The sequence below is a fragment of the Mastigoproctus giganteus genome, chromosome 12 (assembly GCF_048544385.1).
Source record: "Mastigoproctus giganteus isolate SK-2022 chromosome 12, ASM4854438v1, whole genome shotgun sequence".
In the NCBI taxonomy this organism is placed as follows: Eukaryota; Metazoa; Arthropoda; class Arachnida; order Uropygi; family Thelyphonidae; genus Mastigoproctus; species Mastigoproctus giganteus.
This window is the reverse complement of record NC_143586.1, coordinates 114,582,745-114,602,388: the sequence shown is the minus strand read 5'-3', so window position 1 is coordinate 114,602,388 and position 19,644 is coordinate 114,582,745. Positions and strand designations below refer to the sequence as shown.

The 19,644-nt window shown below is 35.2% G+C and overlaps 1 protein-coding gene across 1 annotated transcript in view; it reads right to left on the bottom strand.

Moving 5' to 3' along the window:
- Positions 1 to 19,644, bottom strand: part of LOC150077354 (uncharacterized) — a 93,233-nt gene that overhangs the window by 18,959 nt on the left and 54,630 nt on the right. Inside the window, exons 3-4 of the mRNA XM_090386254.1 lie at positions 16,557 to 16,643; positions 5,752 to 5,893 (exon numbers count right to left, since the gene is read on the bottom strand). Of these exons, the coding sequence (XP_090242380.1) occupies positions 5,752 to 5,893; positions 16,557 to 16,643 (229 nt within the window). The remainder of the gene's footprint in view (positions 1 to 5,751; positions 5,894 to 16,556; positions 16,644 to 19,644) is intronic.

Below are 19,644 nucleotides of genomic sequence, written 5' to 3'. Positions count from 1 at the left end.
ATGCACAAGTGAGATACGGAGTAATGAGTTTCTGAAAATTTATTTATGTTTTTATGATTTAATATTTCATGCAAGGGGAAACACATTCATTTCACCACAATAATGTGAAAAACCACAAATTCCAGCTATCAGTACTATAGCAAATGCAAGAAGATCGAGTTTACCCATTTATAATTGATTACACTAACAGAAAAGCCCAATAAAACGGAAAGTGCAAATTGTTTTTATTGTTTTATAGTAGTGACCTCCAGAAATGTGCTTTAGAAAAATATCACGAAGGCTTTGGTTTGGTTTGGTTTTGGTTTTATTGGCGCATTAGCTACTAAGGCTATAATGCGCCAAGACCATCTCACGAAGGCAATAATCACTAGCAAGTCAACAGCAGGGATGGTATCTAATTACATCTAACATAATAGCAAGGTTTTCCCAGCACAAAAGCTCAAAAATACAGTGTTATGTGAGATTTCTAGCAATTCTCAAACTGTGTTAGAGCGAAACCTTGTTGTAGAAGTACAAGCTGTGCGAGGATTGCCGCAATTTATCAATGGTGTAAAGAGTGAAACCGTGTTCTAGAAGTACTGTGTTATACGGGGGTTGCCTGTAACTTGTTCGAATATCAAATGTTTATATTGTTTAATATTTTTCAATATTAAAAATATTGAATTTCTATATTTAAAAAATTTATTAAGTGGGATAACGTCATTATAATACTATACTGTGTATTCTTTATCACCTTTTTATGCAGGAAAATAATACATTACAACATATAAACGTGAAATTGGAATTTAAGAAACCAAATCTAGTAAAGGGGAAAACTTCTTATGAGGGAATTTCGTATCCGGTTTGTACTGTATATACAGGGTGATTCACTACCAGTGCGACAAACTTGCAGGAAGTGTAGGGGGCACAAAGACGAATCGGAATCACATAGCATTGCAGGGTCAGAAATGCCTTCGTCATGCGGTAGAGGATCAACGGGAGGTCGCGAGAACAGCGATCCCGCTGGAAGTCAGCATTTGCGAACCGTTTCTGTTGAAGAAACCAAGTAGCAAAAGTTCTCTGGAGTGGATAATCCGCAGGCTCCAATGATTGGATGCGTTGCAGATGGTATGAACTCATTTGGTTTGTTGACAGTATCCTCCATACAGTGGATTGGGAAATACCCAATCGTTGACCTATCGCTCCAGTACTGCATTCTGCAAGACATTCTCCTCATTGTCTGGTGTCCTCGTCGTTTGCTCTCGATTCATAGTACCTCTCGTGAAACAACCAGTCTCATGTAACCTTCTGTGCACACATGCGAAAATCATATGATGAGGAGCACGCCTGTGCGGGAAACGTTCCTGGTACAAGTGAAGAGCGACGCGCCCGTTAACAGCCCGCAGCTCCACACGCGAGGTGCATGTCGGCCAGTTCAACGTTTGAATACTCATCCATCCTACTGCCTCGGGAACCGGTTCGCAAATGCTGACTTCCAGCGGGATAGCTGTCCACGCGACCTCCCGTTCAACGTCCGCTTCCGGAGTAAGAAATTACAAGAAATTTACAGAAATTTCTAGTATTCAGTTTGTTTATTGGTTGAAATTGAAAAGAAAATTGATATTGCTAAATTAAGAGAGATATATATGGAATTATTAATATTAAGTCAGCTTATAGATTGCTGCTGTGAAGAGAACTGATATTGCTGATTAAGAGAAATATGAGGAAGTGATTAAGACTGAATTAGTTTAGTGTTTGGAGCTGTAGAGAGAGTTGATATTATTAATTGAGAGAAAGTTTATGGAAATGATAGCATGTATTAACAGAATAAATAAGAAAAATTAATAGATAAATGCCATTTATGTACAGTCAGTCCTTGTATAACATGTGTTTACACTACACGAATTGGATCATACACGATTTATAAATAGGGGAACGATATCTTATATAACACGAACCGAATTCGCTTGTGCACGATTCGCCTTTGTGTTTACAAGAAATGGCAGTCGGACTGGAATCACCCCAACTGAACGCAACACGATAGGAATGAAGAGTAGATTCTGAAAATGTATTTATGTTTTTTATATCAGTGAAGGGGAAACACATTTCACCATAATAACGTATAAACCAACACAATTCCAGCTATCGGTATAATCGCAAATGCAATTAGATCGAGTTTACTACCAGTTTATAACAGATTCCAATAGCAGCAATGCAACTGGAAATTGTTTTTATTGTTTTATGGTAGTAACCCCTAGAACTGTGCTTTAGTAAAATGTGAGGTGTTAATAGTATATCTCGGCCTTTACGGTGTTGTTTATTCAGTTGCTACACGCGTGCAGCTTTGTTTGTGTGTTTCAAGCGTGCCTCCCCGTTTTGTAATTGTGATTTATTCCCTAAAAATGAGTAAAATACTTAAAAGGTGTGAAAAGGAAGCGTCCTGGTGAAGACACTACAGATTCAGAGAGAAAAAGAAAAGCAATATCGATAAACAGAGGCGGACTGGATCAAAAACTCTTACCCGGGAAAATTTATACTGGCCTCATACTATGGTTTATGGCCAAAATCACAGCGGCCTCCGGCCCACCGGGATTTTCCCGGTAAGGCTTATGGCCAGTCTGCCTCTGTCGATAGAGAAAAAATATGAAATTGTGAAACACTTTGAGCAAAATGAAAGACCATGTGATATTGCACGTGCTAAATGAGGCAACCCCGAGAATTACAAAGAATGCAGAGAAAATAAAAATAAAAACTTTCATAGCAGGAACAACTCAAAGTGTAATTAAAAGCCATTAGATTAAGACACAAGGAACTGGAAGAGATGGAACGGCTGTCATCTGTTTGGATAGAAAATCAAACAAAAAACAAGTTTGCTTACGATAGAAGCAAAAGCATTAGCAATATTTTATTACGTAATAGTCGTAATAAAATACGTAAGTATTTTATTGCTATTATTTATTGTGTTTGGTAATGTTTTGGTTACAAATGGGTGTTCAATCTTGGGTGGTTGGCACCTAACCCTATTTTTCCCATAGGGCCTGTTGTTTATATTGCACGAGGGTTTCTAGGAACACAACTATCGTGCTATACGAGAACTGACTGTATATACTTGTAAGTAGTTTTGTATGATAAATGACTTGTTTTATAATAATTGTGTCATTGCTCATGAGAAACTATCGGAAAATCCCTCAGAGCCTGCAAATCTGATTTTTTAATGCAGTCAGGTAGCTTGTGTGCTTGAGGGGAGCTGCTGGTACGAAAATCAAATCATAACAATGGCCACTGACACAATACTTGGATAGAGGGAAATAAAAATTAATAAATAAAAATCCCCACATCTTAGATTTGGTTTTCTCACCAAGCTTAAAAACGTCAATCCCTTTCTTTCGTTAATACAGATATAGTGCCATAAAAAGTCAACAAGAAAATAAGATTTTTTTTTAAGATGAGGGAATGGGGGAGGGGTAAACTGCAACTCATCTACGAAAAGGCAATGGAGTATGCATTTTTCTGGGGCTTAAAACATTTTAGGCCAGTTCTGGTTGACTGAAAAGAGCACCATGGCACTTGAAAAAGTTATTTATGAAAGTTGCAATCGAAAAAGACTACACCCACTGGAAAGAAACAGTTTTGAAAAAAATTATGGAGGACTAAGAGTCCGAAGACATATTCAAAATTGATGAAACAGGTCAATTTTTTAAATGACTGCCGAACAAGGCGATAAATGTTTTGGTGATAAAAATAGTAAGGAGAGCATTACAGTCTTAGTTGGTGCAAATATGGCTGGTAATAAAAAACAAGCTTTTGGTAATAGGCAAAAGTAAACAACCCCGATGTTTCAAAGGAGTAAAGTCGTTAGATTTGGACAACCAGAACAAAAAATCTTGAATGATAAGTGAAATTTCTGAGCAGTTGATTTTAAATTGACAGAATGAGGACGAAAGAAAACAGAAAAATTGCGGTGAGTATCGACAACTGCGCTGCCCAATTTTACTCAGTAATTTCAGCATTTAAGTGAAAAGTTTTAAAAGAAAGCTTGTTTTCTTCCCTCCGAATACCTATATCTAAATTGTAGCCAATAGGCCAAGGATTTGAAAATGCACTATCAAAGGTGCATGCTGAAAAAAATTATACTGATAATAGAAACCAACTAACCTGTAGATGCTGTTATAGATTTGCATATCAGAGATGGCAAAAGTGTGGAGTCAAGGTGTGACGGAAACAAAGAATAAGAATTGTTTCGCAAAAGCAGGTTTTGCTAAAATGCTAATTAACAGAGATGAGGGAAATGAACTACTACAAGACAATTAGCAATCTTGGGAAGTTTCTGATTTATTTCCCACCTTTTACTATCAGGAATTTTGCGAGGGATAAGGAGGTGTTATCTCTTTGTATAAGGCAATGGTCAGGTCACCCTATGAGTACTGCGTACAGGTCTGGAAGCCTCATTTTAGGAAGGATGTAGAATTGCAAGAACGAGTACAGAGAAAGGCAACGAGACTGGTGAGGGGAACAAAGGGGTGCTCTTGCGAAGAAAGGTTTAAGTTCTGTAAATTGCAGTGTCTGGAGACAAGACACCTTCGAGGCAATCTGATTGAAGTGTATAAGGCCTGAATGGATTGAGCAGGCTCAATGCTGATGGGATTCTTCCACTTGCTCAGATTACAAACCTGAAATTGAGGAAGGACAGTTGTCGAACAGATGTTTTTTTTTTTTTTTTTTTTTTGATTTGGTAGTTGTTGGCGCATCGGCTTCTGTGGCCATATTGCACCTCCCAAGGTTTTTGCAGTACTTTGATCCAAGCCCGAGGCAGGAATCGAACCTGCGACCTTTGGGTTGCCGGGTAGGTGCTTTAACCACTCGGCTAGCCCGGTCGGCTCGAACAGATGTGCAGAAATTTTCCTTTAGCCAGCGGGTAGTTGATTGGTGGAACAAACTTCCATCTGTTGTTGTAGAAGTTGACAGCTTAAATAAATTTAAGGCTGAGCTGGACAGGCATTTCAAACAAATGGAGGGCTAAAATGGGAAGCATTTTTTTTTTTTTGGCTGATGCTGTATAAGCTCGCTTTCTTGCATCATATATATGCCTCTACTAATGCTAATATTTCTGAATTTGCAGTATTTTTCACTGTTCAAAGGACCATATTTCTTTATAATGAAATTTCTGTTTAATGAATTTTTTCAAGGGAACGACCAATTTCATTATATCAAACTCCAACTGTATATGTCTTCTTCCACTTAACATCCCTTTATCCATAGCAGTAACTTTCCCTTAATGGCACATTGCTGCATTTTATACAGCAGTCTTTTATGTGCAAGAGTATGAAAAGGCTTCCTGAAATCCAAGTATATGGTATCGAAATTATTTTTTACATCCAGTTCCTTGGTCACAGCATCATAGTAACCTATCAGATTGGTTAGACAGACAAAACAGTCTTAACAAATCCATGCTGTGACTGCAGTATAATTCCATTCCTGTCCAGATGGTCCTGCATTATGTCTTTAACAAGTAATTCTATTATTTCCCTGGAACAGATGTTAAGCTAACAGGTCTATAAATTACTCATGTCATCCTTTATGAACTGGGGATAACCATTGCACATCTCCAGTTGTGATAACATTGCACCCCCCCCCACTTGTTAAATATTACCTGACTTTGGAATTAAGCCAGCATTTGGAATGTTATACTACTAAGCCATTATAAATAAACAACATCAACAATAATAATACTGCAAGTAAAACGCTAATAAATTACTAAAAATTTTTACCTACGGCGGCGAGAATAAGAGAGGGAACGAGATCGGGAACGTGAGCGGGAACGATATCTTCTAGCATAATATCGATCTCTTTCTAACTCTGGACAATCTCGTGCCCAGTGACCTGCTCGACGGCAACGATAGCATTCATCATAAATCTAAAAAAAAATATACATTTTAACTTTGCCACTATCAAAATGTGTAATTGTAAGATTAGCAAATTAACACCAAAAAATATATCCTATATCCTAACCTTCAGGAGATAAAGTTGACCTTATCTCCTGAATGTCAAGGTAAGAAATTATAAGGAGATCTTTATAAACTAGGGGGGGGGGGGGGGGCAGAATGATATGATGAAAATGCTTAAGTCAGTTGGTATCCACAATGCTTGGGAATTGTCTTGTGGATCTGAAACCATTCATCCATGAAGAAAGTTACACAGGTTGGATGTTACACATAGGCCTCACTCTGAAACTTTCTCTAATATTCTATGGAGCTGATGTCAGGTGACTGGGGGGGGGGGCATGACATATGGACAATTTCAAACTAATTATCTCAAACCTTTGTCAACATGCTTCCTGTAGGGTGCAGATGATTTCATAGCCTGCACCAGTGAGATTGTTGTTGTATTTGCCACAAGGGCCTCTTGGGCCATATTGTGCCTGTTCAATATTTGCTTATCACAAATTTCTCATGTTATTGTGATCACAGAATATTATAAAGATTTGTCTGTTTCAAATAAGTAAACAGTTCCTCCAAATTTGCATTATCGCTAAACAGTTCCTCCAAATTTGCGTTAAATAAGGTTATCGGTTCCTTCAAGTGGGATAGGGAGGTGAAGCTTGATTTTTCTGGTAGTTGAAAGTTGGGGACATTCAATGAGAATATGATTTATTGTTAGCTGCAACTGGCAAAAGAAACACTGAGGATGGGTTCTCTCCCATAAGCAAATACAGATGAGTTGGATGTGAATGACCGATGTGGAGCCTTGTTGGAATTACTTCTTGTTGTCTGCTTTTCGTGATACTAGATGTCCACAGTTTTGGCTCTTTTTTTTTTTTTTTATCTGCAGCAGTTTATTTATTTGAGCTTTCCAGAGGTCAGACCATTGCTTCCTACATGATGTTTCAATGATGGATTTGTAGTCGGTGTAGGGCACTTTTTGTTGCCTGGAAGAGCCTGAATCAGGGTGTTTAGCGGCAGTGTCCACTTGTTCATTACCTGGAATGCCTACATGACCAGGTATCCAGCAGAAGGTAACCTGCAGTGTGAGATAAGCATCTACTGGGATGAGGGGCAAAAGGCTGAGAGGGCTAGATAAACATGCTTATCACTGTTATGGAACTGCAGGAACCCTCAAATTGTATGCTAACACCAGAACAGACAGTTCCTTTGGTTGTTGTTGTTATGGGAGTTTAAAGGCGCATAAGCTACTATGGCTATAATGCACCTAAGTTCCTTTGGCTGACACCACATGTGAACATTGTCATTTGTTAAACCATATATTTTAATGATGCTCAGTGGTGCATAGCTTATACACCTGGCACCATTTGGTACGCAAAGGACATTAGTGATGTTGGTAGCAGTTTGTGCACAGCAACCTGGCTATGGTATTCAGTTTTATACATCCCACCAATCATTCTCGAAAAGACAGGTTGCCCACAACCTACAATGAATTCTGAACATGCCAGTTCTACCAATACATTTCGCAATCCAGACTAATGATCAGGTATCCCTGTTGCAGGCTTGCACTGTTGGCCACTGTTATATCTCAAGTGTTTGTTTGTTTGTTTGTTTGTTTGTTATTTGTTTTTTAGCAACTAAGGCCATATTGCTCCGGGAATATGCGGCGATTATTCCCTGACCTTTCCGCATCCTCCGTATTTGGTGGTGACGGACTTGAACCCCTGTCTTATCAAGAAGCGTGTGCTATGCACTGCTGCTCCTTCCCACCTGGTTACGGAGGCGCCATATATCTCAAGTGATGAAGTCTTCAACTTTCATCCATTTTCAAAGATTCAGATGGATACAGCCAATTTGTTCTCCTTTTTAGAAACAATGTTACACTCTACTGGTGTCTGAAGTAGAGAATCTCTTCAAGCGTGTATATGCATTTGTGCTACTTTTAATAATTCATTTTATGGTTCCTGTAGCTCTTCCAGATGATTAAACCAAGTTGAAGGAAGGAAAGGTACTCTAAAACATACTTAACACCAATAAATCAATAACTTGCAATCCTTTGAATGCCCTTTAAATTCTTACTCAACTCTTTCTGAATCCAATGCTAGAGAGATCACATGCATCCTGCATGTGAGAGAAGTTTAAAATGACATTGGTTTCATTTTGGTTTCAGTGAGAACAAAGCAGCATACTATGTCAACATAAAACTATCAAATATTTTGAATGAATAACAAGAATTGGATCATGAGGTAAGTAAAATATTAGGTATATAATTTAGGTGAATTATTCACACATTCACTTATCAGCATACTAAAGTTATGCATCAGTCCTAATCTTAGCTTAACAAACAGCAATGAAAGATTACAGTGAGACTTAAAGTACTGTTTGAATTTACTGAAGTTAATTATATAGCAATAGCTTAATTTTTTTTTTCTATAAAGTCCTAACAGAATTGTTTTTCTTCCTCCCCCCCCCCCTTTTTTAATAAAGAGGATAAGTTCCTTTCTATCAGTCCACTGATTTTTACATTTGTAAAATAGTAAGGGGTATACCTCAATATAGTACGTAGAGCACTTCCGTATGATACTCTCCAGAAATTAAAACGAAAAAAATCAAAAACTTACATTAGAGTAACAGATAATTAAAAACCAATTTAACACAATTAAAAATATTAAAAAGAATCTAACAAAAATGTTCAAAACGTTTTCCTACCTGAAGCTGACAATGCTTTTCGACTATATGTCATGATCACAGGAATGAAAATTACCGAATAGGGTTGAACTATAAGTTTCATGTTCACCCCTATTTGGTAATTTTCATTTCTGTGATCACAACATACAGTCGAAAAGCATTGTCAGCTTCAGGAAGGAAAATCGTTTTGAATATTTTCATTAGATTCTTTTTAATATTTTTAATTGTGTTAAATTGATTTTAATTATCTGTTACTCTAATGTAAGTTTTTCGATTTTTTCGTTTTAATTTCTGGAGAGTATCATACGGAAGTGTTCTACGTACTATATTGAGGTATACTCCTCTTATTATTTTACAAATATTAATAGCAACATAGAATGTATTGAGCATTACAGCTCTGATTCATACTATCAAATTCATTTTTAAACTTATTAACTATTTCACTCACTTCCTGTCTCTCCAGGTGTAACCTATTGATACACACAATTATTGGGGATTTTTTGAACAGCTTGGTGCAAAATTAAATTAAATCAACACTAAGATACTCGGCCCAAAGTTACCATATTTCTTTTCTAAAATATTGCCTTCAAAACAACATCGTTCTGAAGTTTGCCAGTGTTAATTTAAATCAAAAAATTTCGGGTAAAAAAACAACACTGACCACATCGCGTAATATCGTTAAGCTTGCCTTAAAATCTCGATTAAACAAAAATACAGTCTGTCCTCGTATAGCACGATAGTTGCGTTCCTAGAAACCCTCGTGCAATGCAAAATCGTGCAATATAAACAACAGGCCCTATGGGAAAAGTAGGGTTAGGTGTCGACAACCCAAGATTGAACACACATTTGGAACCAAAACATTACCAAACACAATAAATAATCGGGTAATTTTAATCGTTATAAAATACGTAAGTATTTTATAACGATTAAAATACGTAATAAAAATAATATTATATTATAATAAAGTATTTTTTAATACTAAAAAAGTATTTTTTACGAATAAAATACGTATTTTATTCGTAAAAAATTTATTATATTAAATAAAATAGTCGTAATAAAATACTTACGTGTTTTATAATACGTAAGTCGTAATAAAATATTGCTAATGCTTTTGCTTCTATCGTAAGCAAACTTGCTTTTTGTTTGATTTTCTATCCAAACAGATGACAGCCGTTCCATCTCTTCCAATTCTTTGTGTCTTGATCTAATGGATTTTAATTACACTTTGAGTTGTTCCCGCTATGAAAGTTGTTTTTATTTTCGCTGCATTCTTTGTAATTCTCGGCGTTGCCTCATTTAGGTCTGTAGCACATGCAATATCACATGGTCTTTAATTTCGCTCAAAACGTTTCACAATTTCGTATTTTTTCTCTATCGACAGAAGAGGACTGGCCATAAGCCTTACGGGGGAAACCACGGTGGGCCGGAGGCGGGTGTGATTATGGCCATAAACCGTAGTATGAGGCCACTATAAATTTTCCCGGGTAAGAATTTTTGACCCAGTCCGCCTCTGTTTATCGATATTGCTTCTTTTTTTTTTTCTCTCTGAATCTGCAGTGTCTTAGCCAGGACGCTTCCTTTTCACACCTTTTAAGTATTTTACTAATTTTTAGGGAATAAAGCACAATTACAAAACGAGGTGGCACGCTTGATACACATAAACAAAGCTGCGCGCGTGTAGCAACTGAATAAATAACACCGTAAAGGCCGAGATATACTATTAATTAACACCTCACATTTTACTAAAGCACATTTCTGGGGGTTACTACCATAAAACAATAAAAACAATTTCCAGTTGCGTTTCTGCTAGTGGAATCTGTTATAAACTGGTAGTAAACTCCATCTAATTGCATTTGCGATTATACCGATAGCTGGAATTGTGTTGGTTTTTACGTTATTATGGTGAAATGTGTTTCCCCTTCACTGATATAAAACACAAATACATTTTCAGACTCTTCTTCATTGCTATCGTGTTGCGTTCGGTTGGGGGTGATTCCGCATTCGACTGCCATTTCTTCTAAACACAAAGGCGAATCGTGTATAAGCGAATTCGGTTCGTGTTATATAAGATAACGTTCCCCTATTTATAAATCGTGTATGATCGAATTCGTGTAATGCAAACACGGCTATACGAGGACCGACTGTACCTTTCCCAGGTTAGGAAGCTTCACGATAAATTAAAAAATTATCTACATCCGAACGATTGGTCTGTATTGAAGACCTCCACAGATTTGCGACAGGAAGCACAGACCTCAGAAATAAAAAACAGACACGTTATTAAATTGCAAACATTATCGGAAAGGTCAAGACACGTTCATGCGAATTCTAACACATTGTCGCGGGCTTGCGACCAAGTACATACGAGTTGGATGTCAACCCCCCCAACAGACATACAACATACTACCACAGAATACGTCAGCTAGTTCACGAACCGGCCCCCCCACCCAGTATTCAACGAACCGACATATCAACAGGTTACAAATCTTTCTTCGTGTACGCTATCGCAGGACCAGATTTCACTTTTATCCAAAGGATTAAATTATAATTTACCACATCGAAAACTACCTAAAAAACAATGCACAATTGATATTCAATTTGGACTTCGTTCCACACAAAGAAAATAAGGACATTATTATTAGGAGGGCAGATAAAGGAGATACAGTGGTAATACTAGATAAGCCTGATTATATTAATAAGTTAGATTCAGTTGTTTTAGATACCTCCACTTATCTTGAAATAGATCCGGCACTGTTTACCAATTTGGTCAATCAATACAATAAAACATTAACCACGTATCGAAAAAACGACTACATTACTATGGCTCAGTTAAAGGAATTGAAGGCCAGAACATAATATTCCTGCACTTTTCAGTCAGGTAAAATTACACAAGACTGGTTTTCCTATTCGACTTATTGTTTCCTACAGGAACTCAGCATTTTCATCCTTAGCCACACGTGTATATAGCATTATAAAACCCTTTAGACAGGTAATACAATTTGGAAATAAGAACTACGATACATTAGTTAATAATCTTAAAGACTAGGCTTGGCAACAATGACAATTTATTCTCACTAGATGTTACCACTTTATATATGAATGTAAACGTTGAATACACATTAGATATTATTTGGGATATGTTAAATAATAACTCGATACCGATTAATTATACGAAGCTACCTATTAAGGAAATTTTTCACTTAATTAAACTGTTAGTTGTGGCCAACTATATCACCTTTTGAGACAAGGTGTACAAACAAATTTTTGGATTGCCTGAGCAGCTTAATGTCAGATATCTACTCTCAATGATTGAGCATATACATTTGACACCTTTTCGATCCTGTATCACATACTATGGGAGTATTTAGACGATGTTCTAGTTATTACTGATAGTAGTACTATCCAAGACATTTCACATTTGTTTAATAATATTCATTCTAGACTCAATTTACATTACTGATAGTAGTTACTGATAGTTATTACTGATAGTAGTACTATCCAAAACATTTTACATTTGTTTAATAATATTCATTCTAGACTCAAATTCACATTGGAAAGTGAGGATATGGATACAAAGTCATTAAACTTTTTAAATTTCACACTTACTCGGGACTCGAATAAAATCCAATTTAGCATCTATCAAAAACCTATAAACACCAGTATGCTTCTACATTATAATAGCTATCACCCGTTCACCTACAAAAGATCGATTATCTTTAACCAATTTCTAAATGCCTATAAATATTCAACGACAGAATCTGCTTTGGGCTCAGAAATACAAATATTAACTGGCAGGTTCTTAAACAGGGGGTTATCCCCTTGTTACAATAAACCAAATTAGGGTACAGGCTAAGGATAGGATACAAAATACTACACCAACCAATAATAGTAATATCAAAAAATACTTTTATTTCTGTCCCATATGTTGAACAGTGACACAAACAGCTTAACAGATTCTTTAAAGGTAACACATTTAAAACTGTGGCCAGGTCAATACGGAAATTACACACTATACTGAACAATCGCTCGGTTCTTTCCGCGTTTGCAACACAAATTAATGACCCGGTATACATTTCTTTTTGCAACGTCTTACAAAGGTTCAACGTGGTTTTCTCTGAATATTCGTGTAAATCAAGATGAAGCCTCAAGTTCATGTTTCTTGTTCAGCAGCATCAGAATTAGCCTTTCATGCCATTACGAAAAATACTTTTTTATTTAACGAGGCCAAAATACTTAATGTCCAACATAATTATACACGACTATTAATTGCAGAAACCGTAGAAATTAAATTACACGAGAATTCTGTTAATGTTCATCAGCCATATTTGATATCCGATGCGTGGACATGTGCGAAGACAAATGATCACTATTTAAGTTTCATGTTCAACCCTATTCGGTAATTTTCATTCCTCTCATCACGGCATAAGGTCGAAAAAGCATTGTCAGCTTCAGGAAGGAAAATCGTTTTGAATATTTTCGTTAGATTCTTTTTTAATATTTTTAATTGTGTTAAATTGATTTTAATTGTGTTAATTGGTTTTTAATTATCTGTTATTCTAATGTAAGTTTTTCAATTTTTTTCGTTTTAATTTCTGGAGAGTATCATAAGGAAGTGTTCTACATACTATATTGAGGTATACTCCTCTTATTATTTTACAAATATTAATATCAACGTAGAAAGTATTGAGAATTACAGCTCTGATTCATACTATAAAATTGATTTTTACAATAAAAGCTATACAGCCAATTACTTCGGAATTCTCCTCTCACCCTTAGAATCACTCTTCTTTAATGCTTGCAGTTCATTTATGAATGGAGAAAATCCAAATGAAAACTTATTAACCGGTATCTGTGAAGATACTTGCAAAAACAGTCTCACCACATTTTACTCAGTTTAAAATTTCCATTAGCCAGAAAACAAAAGTCCTCTTGTAAAGACTTGCTTTACAAGAGGATGGACGAAAACATGGTTCGTGACTTAGTGGTGGTGGACGGCAGGGTTTGGAGGAACAGGCCTTAGAAAATTTACAAACAATCGCACAATCCTATTATTATCATGCAATATTGTGAGACTAGTTTCTCATCTTTGGCTTTCTTCAAAACAAGTATAGATCCATTAGATTTAGTGTCAAACCAGAATTGAGAATAAAATCCCTTTGATCCTGGCATCAAGATATTGTACTGTGATGCTAAATAACACATCATTCACAACTGATTCTTTTCTTAATTATTTAAAAGCTATAAAAGTGAGCATAATAAATGATTATGTGCACTTTATAGCTTTTAAATAATTAAGAAAAGAATCAGCTGTATAAAATTTCTTTAATAAATTATTAAAGAAATAGTGAAAACTTGATCTTTTTTTGTTTTTATGCACTTTTTTTTTATGACACAAAAATAAAAATAAGCACTAAAAATGCCAGTGGGTGCCTAGACATGAAATTGATCACCAATTGTATAAACTAGTCTCTAGTTGTACAAAGTTTGGGAAACACTATGTTAATTGCAACCAACAAAAAGGTAATTAGCATCAGACCAGTTTACTACCCATGATTCTAATCACCACAGAAATCCCAGCAGATCTTTTTCTATCCCCCCACTCAAATTATATTTAAAAAAGAGTCAACTCTGTAAAACTTGGCACTTTAAAATTGACATGGTTAAAAAAAAATTTACAATCTGAAAATACAGTAAACCCTCGCTAATCCAGTTACAGTTAATCCAAATTGAAATATGAAAAATTCCGTTCACAGTTGAGTACTGTACTTTGAAAGACACGGGATTTAGGAAAGCTTATGAGTCACTCTTGACTGCGCAGAGAGAGACAGAACATACATCACATTGTCTGGTGTATTGTTCGGTATTATTGACTCAGACGAGTGTAACTGCTTACATCACTTCATTTGCATATTTCTTTATATGTATATATGTACATAAGTTAACAAATTTTATATTTTATGGGTTTATGTAACTGTTGGCTAAGCCACAACACCACTGCCTTGTCAAGGTCCTCGTATGCAACCAGTCCATTTTTCTGATAGTCATGCCTTTAATGCTATCAGATGTGCCCGCAAAATCTAATAGCTTCCCTTTATTTTTTACGATGTCGTGTATGGTTTGGTTACCAACATTATAACGGTTCATTAAAGATTTAACAGATGCACCATTTCAAACTTTTGAATAATTTCAAGTTTTTGTTTAATTGAAAGCACAATTCTTTTGCATTTACCCATCATTTTCGTGATTTCTAAACAAAAAATATATATATAAAAAAATTTACACATCATCTGACATAAAAAATAATGAAACAAAATTCGTCTTTTTGCAGTGCAGTGGAACACAACAATCCACGCGGCACACTAAAACAAACTAAACATTTGTTTCCTTTCCATCGTATTTTTGTGCAGCAGATGAGGAAGACAGCAGGGGTTGCAGGATAATAGGTACATTCATTTTACAGTCATGTAAAACTTCTGAGTCTTCTATCAACGGATAAATGTATTGTATTTTTATAGTTTTTAAATAAAGGCCCTACAGTGATATTTATCATTAAATTTTCTATTTATTTGTGTTCTAAGTTTTTTGTCTTTTAGGGCAATCTTTTGCTTCAATAATCAAGATTATTGCTTAATATGGATGACCCCCCCCCCCCAATTAATCCAGATTAGCAAGGGTCTACTGTTTTAATAAAGTAATCTAGCACTTGTATAAACTGCAGTTGTCTTAAAGAACTTGAGCAAGAAAAAAAGTGACATTTCTTTATAATTTGCTTGCAGGACTAAGATTGCAGTCCTTTAATAAGAATTTAACTTAGATTGTCCTTTAATTTTGTGGCCAACAGGATTTAAACTGCATTGAAAATAGAATAGTCTTAATTCTCACAGCAGAATAAACTTGCTTTTGCAATAAGTTGCCCTGGATACTTATTGCAACACTACTTTCAGACATATGGCCTCTTCAGGTTTGTTTGAAATGGATATAGCCAAAGATGACACTGCTGTGATGTTTCGGGACTAACTGGTCCCTCAGATAAGTGGTCTCTAGTGACAACCCAGCCAAAACAATTGTTCGATGTGAACTGCCAGTGCAGTATACAAAATCAGTTTTCACACTTTTAATATAGCTAAAGTTATTCCTTGAAAGTAGCGAAACTTCTTGTTCTGTTTGGGAATTAAGACCATTGCATTATCCATATTTAAATCCTGCTGCCTGCAAAAAGATGATAGTCATTATAAAGTAGAGGCATATGATGGAAGAAAGCAAGCTTATATAGCCAAAAAAAAAAAAAAAAAAAAAACCCCCTTTCCCATTTCACCCATCCATTCAATAGAAAACTACTGTTACTTATTCTAACTATAGTCTTCTATTGTAACATAGCCTTAGTATTGTAACAATAGTTCTTTGTATATTGGGGAAGCATTACTTATTTTGGATATAATGAGAAGGGCAACTTGTGAAGGGATTCACAATATGAGATGTTATGTAATGATGCCACTATACTACTTCGGTTGGTTTACTGCATACAGAAATGATGCCACTGCACTAACTTATATGAAGTAAACTTTGCCTGCAGTCTAATTTTTTTTTTGCCCTATATTCTGTAAGTATCATTATAAATGTTTACAGAAGATAAGTTTCAATAATATTAATTTCACTTAATATTATTGAAATATGCTCCTCTAAACCTGCTCAACCAATAGGTATACCTATCTATAATCTGAAAAATTTTAAATTCGAGCACCTCTCGATCCTGAGGGTGCCAGATTTTAAGGAGCTTCCTGTTTTCAGTTGCCCAGTTATTACACAAATGCCACAAGTTTTTGAATGACTAAATTTGCAGACTGCCCTTGAACAACAATATTCATAACCAGATGATGGATTTTTATAGATAAAGATAGGTGAGAAAAGAAACAATTACAACCATTCTCTAGAGTATGCTTTACTAATACTTACAGCAGGTCGATAAGACGGACCACGGGCCCATTCAACAACAATACTTTGTCCCCGAAGTTCTCGTCCATTTTCATATTTTATGGCATCCTGATACAAAAAATATTTTCAAATGAAACGTTCATATTAATTAATTTTAAATGCAATCTGAAAGTTATTCAAAAAGTGAGCATAATTATTCCTTATTTGAAAAGCAAAACAAGAAACTAATTCATAAGCCATTCAAGAAAAGACATTATAGTCTATATACAGTCTATTCCTACTCTGCAAAATTGTCTTGTAAGAATTTCATCATAAGATGACAATGAAAGCAGAGTTCTAAAACTGGCATACTAAGTTATTTTCAAGCTTAGCAAAGCTTTAAAAAGCTACTGAAATTCATTAAAGCACAATTGTATAAAGCCCCCTACATAGCATTCCAAGATTTTTGCAATACAGAAGTGATTGATCTTGGAGATGGATGACCTAAATCACTGCTTTTTTGGGATGGCACGCAACGGTATGGCATACCAGCACCTTTATTAACAGTGACGTGTGACATATGGATGCAGTACACTTCGAAAATTGTAATATTCCGTAAATTTTTTTCACATATTTACCTACTATTCAAATAAGCTTAAAGTTATTTAACTAAATCTGCATTTTTCACTGTCTGTTGTTAAGTTATTTTCTATATAAAACTTTATAACCATTTTTAGAATTCTGAATTACTCAGTCGCACATCCGTTTAACAAACTCCTTTTATAGAGATTTTTTTAATTCCCCTTGGAAGTTGAAATAGTTTCCATTGAGCAAAGAAAATTCATAAAATGAACGGATTAGGGCAGGCTTAACTCGGTACACACAGCTCGCACAGCTGCTGCTGCACAAATTAAGAGAGCTACCGGGATTACCATTCTACAACTTTATGGTACGCGTAAAACCTATCCAACCACTTGTTCCACATACAGAGAAGTCGCACTGATCAACAGTGAGCAGATCAAGGGGTATTCCCAATGCTCACAATGGGCTTTGGTCAACTTTCTACTGCAGTGGTGTCCAACTTTTTTCCGTACAGGGGCCATATTAAAAAAAATTCAGTTAGATCTCTTTCGGGGGGCCGCACTGAGTGATTCAAGAAAAATGTGTATTACATTTTCTATATCTTGTTACATGTAAAAGTAAAATTGAAAATATCCAAAAATTTTATTAAGTACAGTACAATATTCAATTACATTTACTGAATAAAACATTTAAGAGAATTTTTTTGATAATCAACAATTTAAAATTGCTGTTTTAGTTCACTTTCCATGTGGGCTGTAGGCTGGATACCACTGTGAATAAACTAAGTGCCCTGTTCAAGAATTAGGAGAGAGTGATTTTCTTTTACCCCCACAAATAATCATCTGTTGTTTTGCGGAAATGCATTATCCACATTTTTCTGTAAATTTTCACTCTCTCTGTTTACATGGTCATGGTACCTGAATATCCGAATAACACCAGATATTTTGTAAAGTTTAAAAAAATAATAATAATTCAAGTTTAACAACTAGTTCAAAGAACTGGTGGCAATATCGATGACAAGAGAAGGAAAATGAGGACAAGGAAGGTATTAAACCTTCTAAACATTAAATGTTGGCATTTTGTGAAAATTAAGTTAGAAAATTTTCTATTAGGTTACAGTTAAATGAAAGAGGTACAATTTGTGGATTTCGGGAATACCCAATTGAAAATACAGTTTCGGAAGAATTGAAGCATTCTCTGAGTATGATACCAATTTCATCAAGCGAATATGAATGAGGATTTTCACAAATGAATCAGATCATCAACCCAACCAGGGCTTCATTGATGACAAAAACAAAATCTTCACTATTTCTTAAAAATTGTAAGCGCACCGCTGACACACTTCAATTCAGCAAAATGTTGATTCGCAGCTGCTCCGAAAAAGTCATTCAGCAACAGACATAAACAGATGAAAAGAAGTCGGCATAGTGTTGAATGAGAACTCAATAAAATTTGGAATATTTTACAAAAACATTTTTATTATGAAATTATTTTTACTTATTTTATACACATTTTACTTTTTTTTATATACAGGTAGCCCTCGATTTACGTCAGGGTTAGGTTCTTGGGGAGACAGGCGCAAATGGAATCCTTTATATAACAGAGTCGATTGAAAATCACAAGGTTTTTGGTTCCGGGCACCAAAAATTTTACCTACCACTTTGCATCGATTGTTTTATTTTATTAGCATTCTTCATAGTTGTAGTAATAGTCTATGGAGGCATATTCATATGCCCTACACATATTAGGGCAGCTTTCACCAGATTCCATCCTCTGAATATTGCACTACAATTCAATGAACTTCTTTTACCAGACATGGCATTTCTTTATTCTATTAAATTAAAAACTTTATAACACAATTGGTAAAAACTGCAAACAGATATCACTCTTATTTTTATTTAATTTATTAATAGCACAATTAATAAAAAATGCCAGCATAATAAATTTCCAACACGTGTAAATATCATAAACAACAACTAACTGAATGGTTCACCACATGGACCTTTCTTTACTACCTGCATCCACGAGTGGTTACTTTGAGGGCGGGAATCTTTCTCGTCTCTGATACGGATGTGCTAATTGCCACAGATTGTAGTAGATACCACAGTATGATGCCGGTAAATTTTGTGTGATGATTTTAAACTTTCAATTTATAAAAAAATTGCAAAAGAAAAAAAATTGCAAAAATAAATAAAAATGGCATTGTGGTTATGGTTAGTGATCGGTGCTATTGCGAATCGGTGCAAATCGGACCAGCACAAACCGAGGGCTACCTATATTTGAATAATAAATTTATGCTTAATAATCTGTGTGTTAATATGCTTAATTTGTTGTTCTTATTCCATAATCAGGAAAAAATTTTTTTAGAGTACTTTTCATATTCTTTTAATTTTTCCTGATAACAAAGAATGAATACCGACACCTATTTTTTTACAAAAAAAATTAAAAAAAAAAAAAACAACACTGGAAAGTGTAGCTAATGCATCCTCATCTGTTTGGATTTAGTGCTCATGAAGCATGGACGAAATTTCACAATTGGACAAAATAA